Here is a 12446-nt window from a genome sequence, read left to right as displayed (position 1 = left end):
CCCTCCCCACTTTTCACCTCTTCCAACTCCCAGTTGAATGTGAAGGCCTTATTCCTACCAGGACAATGTTTCAAGTGCCCTTAGAGAGGGTGTTAGGGGTGTGGCCAGGGGAGTCCAGTTGGAGTGAGCAGCCCAGGCCTCTCAGGAACAGAGCCCTGAAGGCGGGGGTTTCCTGATGCAGCCTGGACCAGCCCCCATCTTTGCTCTCTGCTTCTCCTGCCTCCACCAGCCCCTGCACTCCTTTGTGCCCCTCCTGATGAAAATTAGGGCCGGTGACAGTGGGTAGCACCACGCCCGGCACAATGCAGGCCTTAATAAAACATCTGCCAAATGCAAGTGCTGTCTTTTGTGATCTGAGGCCTAGGCAGGCAGCTTAGGACAGATGCCACAGAAGGACAGACACTTGGTTGAGGTTTGCTGGCTGTCGAGACCCAGAGCCGCGCTCAGGGCAGCCCAGGCCCCGTCTTCGCTCCATGGGCTCCCGTGGGGCTGAAGCAGGTGGTCTATCAGCTGAGCCTCCTGCGGCATCTCCCGGGGTCTCTCCTGAGCCTCCTGCCATGTCTCCCATGGTCTCTCCTGAGCCTCCTGCCGCGTCTCCTTGGGTCTCTCAGGAGCCTCCTGCTGTGTCTCCTGTGGTCATCTTCAGCCTTTCCCATTTGTCATGGCAAGGCTCTCTCGTCCAGTGGCTCTGGGTTGCATCAGGACCTGCGTGTGTTTCCTTTCTTGGATGTGGGGGTCGGGGCAAGGCCAGCAGTTCCAGCTTTTATATTCTATCTGCTCTGCAGGCCCACGGCAGAGTGATTCTCTTTCCCTCAGGAGTTCCTGCAAAATCCAAGGCTCCGATTGGCTTCATCTGGGTCCCCTGTGTCCCCTGAAATGGTCACCTGAGTCAGGGAGACGCAGGGCTGCTGTTGACCAGGCCTGTGTAATATGCTGTTTTAGGGGTCAGGGCTTGTGGTCAGCCCAGCTACTGGACAGGTGCTAAAGTGGGGGTGGGGGTGGTATCTAAAGGGGACTCGGGTGATATTCCCAGAGGTACCAGGTGCTAGCGAGCCTAAAACAGGAGACTCCTTTGTGCCATGGCATTCATCAGCTTTAGCAACTCACTTTGTTCCCTGACATTGGCCTGGGTCAGATGGTCCTGGATATCAACCCTCAGCAGGTTGCATCTGAGTTTGTAGTCTTGGACAAACCACTTAGCCTCAGTGAACTGCAGCCCTCGCTCGTGGAATAGTGAGGGTGGCCAGGTGCTCCGCCAGGGCAGCAGGTGGACTCGTAGCGCCCTTATGGGAAAATAAGCACGCTCTGCACCGGACCAGACTGAGTCACGTCACTTGGTCTTCACCGCCTTTCTGTTGGATGGATACATGAATGTAACCTCCACTTTCCAGACAATACAGCTGAGGTTCTGAGGAGGGCCATTCCAGCCAGCAAATGGTGGCAGCTGACCTCAAGCCCTGCTCTTTATCCACTGTAATCTGGAGTCTCTGTCATTAAGCCCCTTCTGGTGACACACACAGGGTTAATGTGCAGTAACTCCCCTCACATTCCCGGATGTCTGACTCTAGGTGAGAGACCACATAATCGTGGTTATCTGGGTCACCAAGGCCTTTTTTATACAGTTCTTTGTATTCTTGCCTTGTCATCTAGAACCAGATATCCTGGAGTGTGAAGTCAAGTAGGCCTTAGGAAGCATTAGTATAAACAAAGCTAGTGGAGGTGATGGAATTCCAGCTGAGCTATTTCACATCCTAAAGGATGATACTGTGAAAGTGCTGCACTCAATATGCCAGCAAATTTGGAAAACTCAGCAGTGGCCATCAGACTGGAAGAGGTCAGTTTTCATTCCAATCCCAAAGAAAGGCAATGCCAAAGAATCTTCAAACTATGGTACAGTTGCATGCATTTCACATGCTAGCAAGGTAATGCTCAAAATCATCCAAGCTAGGCTTCAACAGTACGTGGACCAAGAACTTCTAGATGTTCAAACTGGATTTAGAAAAGGCAGAGGAACCAGAGATCAAATTGCAAACATCCATTGGATCATAGAGAAAGCAAGGGAATCCAGAATACCATCTACTTCTACTTGATTGTCTACGCTAAAGCCTTTGACCGTGTGGATCAAAACAAACCATGGTAAATTCTTAAAAGAGATGGGAATATCAGAATACCTTACTTGTCTCCTGAGAAACCTGTATGCAGGTCAAGAAGCAACAGTTCGAACTGGACATGGAACAACAGACTGGTTCCAGATTGGGAAAGAAGTAAGTCAAGGCTGTATATTGTCACCTTGCTTATTTAACTTACGTGCAGAGTACATCATGTGAATTGCCGGCTGGAGTCAAGCTGGAATCAAGATTGCTGGGAGAACTATCAACAACCTCAGATATGCAGATGACACCACCCTAAAGGCAGAAAGCGAAGAGGTGATAAAGAGCCTGTTGATGAAAGAGGAGAGTGAAAAAGCTTGATTAAAACGCAACATTCAAAAAATGAAGATCATGGCATCCAGTCTCATCACTTCATGGCAAATAGATACAGAAAAATGGAAACAGTGATAGATTTTCTGTTCTTGGGCTTCAAAATCACTGCGGACGATGACTGCAGCCATGAAATTAAAAGACACTTGCTCCTTGAAAGGAATGCTATGACCAGCCTAGATAGGGTATTAAAAAGCAGAAACATCACTTGGCCGACAAAGGTCCATATAATTAAAGCTATGGTTTTTCCAGTAGTCATATATGGATGCAAGAGTTGGATCATAAAGACGGCTGAGCACCAAATAATTGATGCTTTCAAACTGTGTTGCTGGAGAACATTCTTGAGAGTCCCTTGGACAGCTCGGAGATCAAACCAGTCAGTCCTAAAGGAAATCAACCCTGAATATTCATTGCAAGGACTGATGCTGAGGCTGAAGCTCCAATACTTTGGCCACCAGATGTGAAGAGCCAACTCACTGGAAAGACCCTGATGCTGGGAAAGACTGAGGACAGGAGAATAAGCGGGTGAGAGAGAATGAGATGGTTGGATGGCATCACAAACTCAATGGCCATGAGTTTGAGCCAACTCCAGGATGGTGGAGGACAGGGAAGCCTGGCGTGCTGCAGTCCACGGGGTCGCAACTGAACAGTGATCTCCCTCACGCAGAAATGCGTGTGTGTTCGTTCTGTAGACCAGCACCTACGTTTATCAACCGGAGTATAACAAACAGCTCGTGGATTCTGAAGTCACTACAGTTGAGCCCAGTCAGTGCCCTCCGCAGGCCCAGCGGCCTTAACCCATGTGCCCCGCCCTTCCTTCGCCACGCCCCTCTGCATCCCGTCGGCTCCTGCTCACAATCTGTCCTTCCTCCTCCTTGCCCTCAGCCCTGGGTGGGAGCACAGGCAGTCAGCCCCCCGTGCAGTCAGCACCCCGTGTGGCGCACGTGTCGCCGGCTGGGGCTGCTGGGCAGCTCTTTGCAGCCAGCAGCGGCTAGAGTTTGGCCCTCATTTCTCACGTTGTGACCACAGCTGCTGCTGACACTGTCTGCTGGAGACATGTCCCAAATGTAGAAGGTTTGGGGTCCAGGTGGGGCTGTTTCCTTCTGGGACTGACCCCAGCTGAAGCTCGAGGGCAGTTGCCACGGCCACTCGGTGGGTCACACCCCCGAGCCTTGTCGCCTGGACCCAGGCCTGCCCGCCTCCTCACCACAGAGACACCACAAGGGAAGAAGTACTCGCTCTGCCCACCTTCTCCACTGATAGCTCAGTCCAGGCTCTGTGTCCCTTTAGCTGCAAGACACTCCGTGGCCTGGAGATCTAAAAAGATCTCAGACGGGGAAGGAGAGGTTACCGCTTACGTCAAGGACGTGAAGCTTGGTAACTTGTGGAAATGCATCCGGAAGGCCCATGGACTTGGCTGCTTGCAACTTTGATCCCAGACCAGCTCTCTCTCTGCTTCCAGCTTTCAGTCTAGCCTGACAAGCAGAACATCTTCTCAGAGCCCCACGCCCGCTCTAAACTCCCTCCGTCTTCCAGACCCCGTGCTTGGATCTGAATCCCACGTGTGGCCTGAGGGCTGCCTGTCTCTGAGCCCCACAGCAACGCTCGGCTCTGCTCTGGCTCTCGGTTTTATTCCTGTCTGAGCCGCACATCTGATTTCACCTAAAAAGATTCTTGGACACAAAGTTGGCGAGGTTTCTTCTCAGTGGTGCTTCTCAGAGCTTCTGATGTGCGGCATGCTGTGGTCTGACCATCTCCTTAGGGGGTCACCAGGTATCATCCCACAGAAGATGCACATTTTTGCGGGGATGGAGAACCCTGCCCGGGGGACCCCTGTGGGCCCTGTCCTGCTCGCATCCGGGAGTCTGGCTGGAGCCTGACGTGACTGCAGGTGCCTCAAGGCCCACAGGAGTTGCTCTTTGGAAACTGGACCTGTCGTGTGCCGGCCAGGGCAGGACACAAGGGCCAGCGTGTGTTCCTTCCTTGAGGAGGTCCTCACAGGTGAGGGACCTGTGAGGTGGATTTGCAGGAGCCGTGATCAGGGCCTCAGGGGCCACGAACTCCACTGGAGGAGTGGGAAAGGGTCACAGGGGGCGCCCAGGGGTGTCTGGAGTGTTGGAGGTTGGAGCCGTGAGCTGGTGCAGGCAGTGAGAAGTCAGGGCTTGGGTGAGACGCGGACGCCAAAGGGGGCCTCGTGGTGCTCCCAGCTCGAGTCGTTTGAGCTCCTCTTGAGGGCTACTTCCCTCTATGAGCCTCTCAAGTTGCAGGAGGCCACAGGCCTAGACCTGCCCTGCATGAGTGTAGTGGCAGAAAGTTCCAGGCAGAGGCCGGGGCCGGGCTGGGCTGCTTCTTGCCTGTTGGCGTCGCTGGGCTGACAGGCAGTCAGGCCTGGAGTGACACATCACGTGGCTCTGGTCTTACAGCATTTCCCCTCATGCATATTGTGTTCCTGGCTTTAAGCTAGGTACCAGGAGTCAAGGCTAACAATTAGGAAGCCAGGCAAGAGGTCCTGAGCGAGCCCATGAAAGGTCTGGGATCAGAGGTAGCTGGGGGATGAGGAGAAAGGCCTGGGTTCATGAGCCATGCGGGTGAAGAGACAGGGCAGCTGATGGGGGCTCCAAGGCCTCTGGCGCGGGAGGGATCAGGGGAGGAGAGCATGTGTGGGGACCCCAGCAGAGGTCTGGGGCTCAGGAGAGACTGGCTCGGCCTGACATGCGGCGTTCGTGGACACACTGGTTACAGCAAAGGGTGGAGGCGGATGACATGGCCTGGGAGAAAGTGCGAACTAATGGGGGACCGATCTAGAAGGGAAGTGGAAGGGCACCTAAGAGGGGAACTGGTGGACAGGTCAGCAAGGGGACTCTGCTGACATCCTCGGCAGCTGCAGGGGCTGGGGAAGGGGAGGGGAGGCGTGATAGCAGACCTCACTGGTCCAGGCGCCAGGAGTGAGCCGGATAGTACAAGACTCAGACACCGGTGGGGAGGATGCCGAGGACTGTGGAGCCTGGCTAAGCTGTCTGCAGAAAGACCAGGAGGCGTCCAGGGTGCAGGTGCCTAGTGAGGTACACATGCCAGAGACTTCCCGGAAGCCCTCTGTGCCCGGGGCCTGGTGGGGAGGCCACTGGAGCGTGGAGAGCGGTGACGAGCGGTGGCGGACAGTGGCGGCCGTGCAGAGGTGGTGTGGAAACGTGGACCCAACCAGGGACGCCCTGGGGGTCCTGGCCCGGGACAATGTGGGCAGTTCCCTGTTCCCGAGGGGAAGGGGAGGAGGAGCAGACACCCAGATGTGGCATCCCTGGACACTTCCTGCCAGGCCCTGGGGCCTCGGGGGGACAGCCGTGGGAGCATGACGAGCCCTCTCCCCCCTGAGGCCCCAGGGGATCGTGGCCCTTCAGTCCCTCTCTCACACGCCTCCTGGCACCAGCCCTAGCCTCTGGCAGGCACCCTGCTCCACACCCAGGATCTCCCCTTGGCAGGGTCTCCTTGGCGCTTCTGAGCCAGTACACCCTCATCCTTGGCCTTCAGCTCACCTCCTGCCAGGGCTCCTGACCCCGCTCCAGGAGACGCCTGGGGTGGGCACACAGGACTCCATCCTGAGATGCAGGTTCCCGGGCCCGGGGGGGATGTGCGGGGGCCTGGGCACGGGGACAGGAGCGCTGACCCCAGCTCCGCTCCCTTGCCCTCCCTAGCAATCTCTACCGCTTGGGGTCCCTCCAGCCCCTTGGGGTCCTCCCCCGCCTCCACTGCTGCCCTACTTTGCCCCGAAATCCAGGTGGTACCACCGAGGCCAGATGTGGGGGAGAAGAGGGTTTCTTCTAATGATCGGTGCCTGTTCCCTGAGCCCGTCACCCAGGTGCTCTTGGAGCCCCTCTCTGCTGGGGTGGGGAGAACACGGTCTGGCCTCTTCAAGAGGCTCTGCTCTGGATCTGAGCAACTGGGCGAGGCAGCGGGGACAGAGGCTGAGGAGAGGGAGCCAGGCAGCGGAAACCAGGTCGAGTAGGACAGAGCTGGATCTCCTGGGAGACGCTGACCTTGCACCGGTGAGAGAGGAGAAGACAAGACCTGCTTTCAGGGGACGAGTGATGCTCAGGATGCCCTCCACAATGTGGGGCAGGCACCAGTCAGGATGGCACAAAAGTGGGGGAACCCAGGGGAGGGGTCCTTAGCCCAGTTCAGGCAAGGGCAGAGAAAGGGAGGCGGGCCGGCAGCAGCACAAGGTCACAAAGCACCCCCAGGGCCAGGTGTCGGCTGGGCATCTGGCACACAGGGCTCTGCGTGAAGCCTGTGGATGAGGGCCACAGAGTGGAGAACAGGCCACAGGCTGGCCAGAGGCCCACCCAGACCCACCTCGTCTGGCCTGCACTTCCCCTCGCCCTGCAGCTCCAGTGTGCTCCTTCCCATTGCACCGGCCCACTGCCTCCGAGCCTCCTCCCGGGGTATCTGGCCAGCGGGTCCCCACCTGGCTGTGCACTGTGGTTCTGCCCGGCGCGCCCGCTCAGGGCCGGCGCTAACTCTCTCTCTCATTGCTCTCTCCTGCCCATCTGCATGTGGCTGCTCTGTCTAGCTGCGCGGTGGTCCCGAGCGCCGGCTGTGTAAGTGAGCATGCCCATCCCATGCCTCTCTGTGCGCTGCCCGCCTGGATCTCTGCTGTGCTTGGTCTCGTGGGGCCCCGGTGCCACGGCCGGTCCCCCGAGGCTTCCCTTGGCCACAGCAGGGGCATAGGGAGACAAACTGGGTGGGGGCGATGTGGGATACAGGAGGGGGTTTTCTCTGGAGGAGGCCTCCCGTCGGGCCTCCCACCACGGCCATGCTGGGGGGTGGAGGGGCTGAAGGCCGGGTCCGTCAGGTGAAGCTGGGGAGTGCAGACCATCTGCGCACGCGTGTGTCTGTGAGTGTGTGCTGTTTCTGCACATATGCTGCTTGTCACTGTCGTGGGCAGGCCATGCCGCTCCTGCCGCTGCTGCTGCATGTATGTGGCATACGTGGCTGCCGCCGCCGCGTGCTTTCCTGCGCAGCGAGGCCGCATGGCACGTGCACCGCGGCCTCATGCCTGTCCTGCACGCGCTGCTCTCTGTGTGGGTGTGAACGCCGCCTGGTGTCCGTCTCAGACCTCATGGACTGTTCTGTCTTGTGCTGCCACCAGCCTTGATCACGGCTCAGCCAGCCCTGCGGCCGGCCCAGGTCTCTCTGGGTCTCATGATAACAGAGGGGCAGTGCTGAGGGGTACTGCCAGCCCTACTCTCTGGGTCTGGGTGGATGGGCGGTGTCCAGAGCCGGTGTCGCAGGCTGTCAGAAATGTCGGGTCAGCCCTTTGCCCCAGAGGCTGTCCTTGCTCAGGCAGCCTGCTCTCGGAGCCCCCGTGGAGTAGAGGGGCCGGGCTCTTACTCCATTCAGTCTAGGGCTCCCCTTCCCCCAGCAGGGCACTGACTCTGGGGGCCGGGCCAGAGGAACCACGGGATCCTATCCTCCTGTCTCCCTCCGGCCCCAAGGCTAACCCGCCCCCGGCCCCGCCCCCAGCGTCCTCCTGGCCTCTGGCCCCGCGCCCCTCCGCCCGGCCCCACCTTGCCTGGTACCCCTCACCTGGCCTTGACCCCCTCTCCCTCCGCAGGCTCTTCAGCAGCCTCGGTGAGCTGAGCACCATCTCAGCGCAGCAGCGCAGCCCTGGGGGCCCGGGCGGCGGGGCCTCCTACCCGGTGCGGCCCGGCGGCCGCTACCCTGTGGCGCGGCGCGCCCCGAGCCCAGTGAAGCCCGCGTCGCTGGAGCGGGTGGAGGGGCTGGGGGCGGGGGCGGGGGGCGCGGGGCGGCCCTTCGGCCTCACGCCCCCCACCATCCTCAAGTCGTCCAGCCTCTCCATCCCGCATGAGCCGAAGGAGGTGCGCTTCGTGGTGCGCAGCGTGAGCGCGCGCAGCCGCTCGCCCTCGCCTTCGCCGCTGCCCTCGCCAGCGCCCGGCCCGGGCCCCGGGGCCCCCAGCCCGCGCCGGCCCTTCCAACAAAAGCCCCTGCAACTCTGGAGCAAGTTCGACGTGGGCGACTGGCTGGAGAGCATCCACTTGGGCGAGCACCGCGACCGCTTCGAGGACCACGAGATCGAGGGTGCGCACCTGCCGGCGCTCACCAAGGACGACTTCGTGGAGCTGGGCGTCACGCGCGTGGGCCACCGCATGAACATCGAGCGCGCGCTCAGGCAGCTGGACGGCAGCTGACGCCCCCCGCCCCCTCCCCACGCCCCGGCCGCGCCCTGCGGGCAGGGCCCCCCTCCGCCCCCGGGCTGCGGGCTCGGCCCACTCCCCAGCCCCCACCCTACCGGCGCCCGGGCCAGGAATGTTGCATGAATCGTCCTGTTCGCTGTCGCTCGGAGACTTGCCCTGTACATTGCTTAGCGCCCTCCCAGGCCGTCGAGCCCCACCCAGCACACGGTCAGGAAGGGCGCGGGCCGTGGGGGGCTGGAGCGGGAGGGGGTCGGGGGCGGGGTGCTCCAGCCTGACCATCTCCCGCTGAGCTCCTGGTGGCTACTTTCCCAGAGGGGGTAACCTAGTCCAGCATGCGAGGTCAAGACACACCTTGGTGACTCGGGGGGAGGGGGGAAGACATCGGGGTTCTCGGTTGGGGGCCAAGGAGCCCCCTGTTTTGCATATTTTAATCCACTCTATATTTGGAACAAGAAAAGGAACAAATATCTCTGTCCTTAATAGCTTCCCTTCCCCTCCCCTCCAGCCCCCGGTTCCGCTGCGGCTGCCCAGTCTTCCATCTCTGGCCCCTCAACTGCCACTGCCACCCCACATGGGGCAGGGGACGCTCCAGCTGGTCTGGGGTTGGCCAGGGTCCTCGCACCCGCCCCGGGGCCCCGCTGGGCCCCCTCCCCTCGCTGAGCTATGGTGTTCCCCACCGACCCTTCAGGTGCTGCGTGGAGGAGGGGCGGCAGGCGGCGACTCCTGTGGGCCCTCGCACGGTCACGCGGCCTGGGAGAGCCGCCCGGGGTGGGTGTGGGCGCAGGGCCCTGGCACCTGCCCCCGGCCGTCTCCCTCACAGGGTCCCCCCCCAGCAGGGGTCTAGCCTCCTCTCCGCGCTGCTGGGCGACTACAGCAGAGAAGCCTCCCTGCCTCAGACCTGAAGTCGCCAGTTCCGCCCTGTGTGTGTGTGCGCACATGTGCGAGTGTGTGAAACTCGGGGTGCGACTGAGTGCATTGGAGCCCCTTGTGTGCCTGACTGGAGGGTGGTCCCAAGGGGCCACTCTGGACTAGTGTGGGGGCTTCGGAAGCTTGCACAGGGTGCGTGCATGGGTGTGTGCCTGTGAAAGCACCCCGTCTCCACTTCCAAAGAAAGTCAGAGGTCGTCTTGCACCCTGGGACCTGCTGTTTGCCCAGCCTGTCCGTCCAGAGCCTCGCGGAGCCTGAGTGGGCCTTCTTGGTGAAGCCTTGCTGCTTGGGAGAGGCCCCCAAGGGCCCTTGGAGGCAGTGCTCCGCCCCCTCTGGGCTTCTAGGGGGGATCATAGGGGCACCCCTAGAGTCAGGCCACTGCGAGCCTTGGGGAGAGGCAAAGACCCCAGTGGGCACCCCAGCCCCCCTTACTGTGACTCCTCACACTCAGCAATGACCTGTGGGGTGGGGGGCCCGGGACGTTTTTAAACCTAGGGTTTGGAGTCTGGACTAAGCTCCATCCACGTCACTCACGAGTTTCTGTTTATATTTCTAGCTTTTTTTAATAAAAATGAAAAAACCCAGAAAACAGAAGTTTTCACAGCCCAGGGGCTTGGCACGCCGGTCTGTGCCCACCCGCCCTGCCCCGGCCCACCGGCCCCATGCCCTGGGCAGATTCACACCCAGTAACCCTTTCACCAACAGACCAGGTCACACACACGGCAGCAGTCACTGTAACAGACTGCCACATACACACTCGTCTCACTCACCTGTGGGTTTTGGTTCCGTTCAGTTTGGGTTTTTAACTTTACAGGGTCAGTTCCGCTTCGCCCCTCCTTTTGTACGGAGCTCCACCTGGGGGGTTTCTCCCCCTGCTCCAGCTCCGAGGCCTCCTGACCCTGACGTTGTGATACACCCCACAGAGATCTATGTTTCTTATATTATTATTATTGATAATAATTATAATATTATTATGTAATAAATTTATAAGAAATGAAACCATTTCTCAGTTGCCTACTTGAGGAGATACTGGAAGCACAGACTCTGCCCTCCTTTGGGCAGGTCACACAAACCTCCCTGGCCCTCAGCAGGCGTCTGGCCGCTTACACCGACGACCCACGGACCCTTTCTCTGACCTGGTCTCTTTGCTGACCTCCATGCCCGCATGCCTGGCTTCTTTGTGCCTCGCTCTCTCCGAGTTGTGCTGGCCCTGAGCCCGTGCTTCCTGAACTGGAAGCTTCTCTTTCTGCTCACCAGCCCAGCGAATGACCCCTCCTGAGCCAGAAGTCCGGGTATCCTCCGTAGCCTTTGTCCACTTTTCCCGCTAGTGTCCAGGTGTCCCTAAATTCTGCTGCTCCTGTCTTTGAGCCCTCTCCTGTCTGCCTGTGCTCTCCTGCCCCAACAGCTCCTGCCCAAGTTCAGATCTCCCCTTGAGCCAGCTGCCACCAGCCATTGATGGGGCCAAGCCTGTGTGGTAGCTGGTGGGGAGGGTGGTAGCTCCCAGAAAGGGCAGGGGCACCTCAAAGAGTGAAGGGGGCGGTATAGTGAGGCGAGTGGACAGAAGAGACCCAGAGGGAGCCATGGAAGGTGGAGACTGCGTGGCTGAGGTCTGACGGAGGGCCAGAAACCATGGAGGCGGGCCATCAGACCAGCTGGGCACCTGGTGGGGTTCTAGGAGGGCAGTGTGTGCAAAGCCACGCCACACTGGGTCAAGGTGGAGTGTGAACATCACACATGGCAACTGTAGACCTCGACTCAGGATGGGGCCTGGGTGATGCCTCCAGGGAAGTGAGAAGATGCCGGGAAGGATAAGAACGGTGGATGGAGTGATGCCTTGTGTGCAGAAGGGGAGTGGACTCAGGTGTCTTTACCCAGGGCGGGCAGGAAGGCGGAGCAGCTCTGAGAAGCAGGTGGATGTCTGGAAGGCCTGCTCGGGAAGGCAAAGGCCCCTGTGAGGCTGAGATGGTGACCACTGGCAGTGGGACCTTGAAAGAGGCTTGCAATCTGTCTAGAAAGCCCCACAATTTCTAATTTTCATATTTTCACATTTTTGGCTTCATTTTCAAGTTGGAAACTGTGGTCATCCAACAGAAGTGGCCTAGAAGGAAGTGGGGACCTGGGAGGGTCTGAATGTGGAGGCACAGGGGGGTCTCTGAATTCCCTGAGCCCAAGCACTGCAGCAGCTGCGGGTCAGCCTCCTCTGAGCCGCACGTGGGACCCTGCGTCCGGCTGGAACTGGGCTCGGACCTGGGGGCCAGTCCAGCAGGCATAGCAGTGGGATCATGGCATGGAAATGGCATTGCCATACTGACCCTGGGTCCTGGGGAGAAGACGGATATCCCACGGGTCAGAAGACACCTCAGTGCCTCAGAAAATGAGTCAGAACCTTCAAGACCGGGACTTGGCAAGAGAAGCCTTGATCAGAGGAGCAGGTGGTGGGATGGCAGAGGGTCATGGCGCTGAGTGAGCTGCAGCCTCCCAGTGCCTCTGGGCAGACACTTTCTCACTCAGGACGGTGGACTCTCTGCTTCCTCCTGCCCCCTCACGACCTCAGAATGTCCCAGCTTTATCCCCTCAGGGGCCCTAAGCATCTCACCAGCATGCTGTCTGCAGCCTGGAGCAGAGAGCGCTTTGTGGGTGGCCCTCACCGCTGACCACCCTACAGGTCCTGTGGGCAGCTCTGGGCACTGAGGCTGAACAGATGAGGAAGGTCCTGCTCTGCAGGGAGTATCATATGCTGGAGAATAACCGGGTGGGTGGGAGTTAGCAGGCTGGGAGAAATGAGGCAGGATCTGCGGGAGCTGGCTGGGGCTGGGCTGGGGGTGGGCAC

General features: G+C 59.5%; 1 protein-coding gene across 1 annotated transcript in view; it reads left to right on the top strand.

Annotated features, from left to right (window-relative positions):
• SHANK3 (SH3 and multiple ankyrin repeat domains 3) overlaps window positions 1-10581 on the top strand; it is a 49436-nt gene extending 38855 nt beyond the window's left edge. Inside the window, exon 21 of the mRNA XM_055556430.1 lies at window positions 8089-10581. Coding sequence (XP_055412405.1) covers window positions 8089-8683 — 595 coding nt within the window. The 3' untranslated portion in view covers window positions 8684-10581. The remainder of the gene's footprint in view (window positions 1-8088) is intronic.
• Window positions 10582-12446: the final 1865 nt, after the last annotated feature.

Source organism: Bubalus kerabau, chromosome 1 (genome assembly GCF_029407905.1).
Source record: "Bubalus kerabau isolate K-KA32 ecotype Philippines breed swamp buffalo chromosome 1, PCC_UOA_SB_1v2, whole genome shotgun sequence".
NCBI lineage: Eukaryota > Metazoa > Chordata > Mammalia > Artiodactyla > Bovidae > Bubalus > Bubalus kerabau.
Note: the sequence above shows the minus strand (reverse complement) of the source record. Positions and strands in the feature narration are given on the sequence as shown.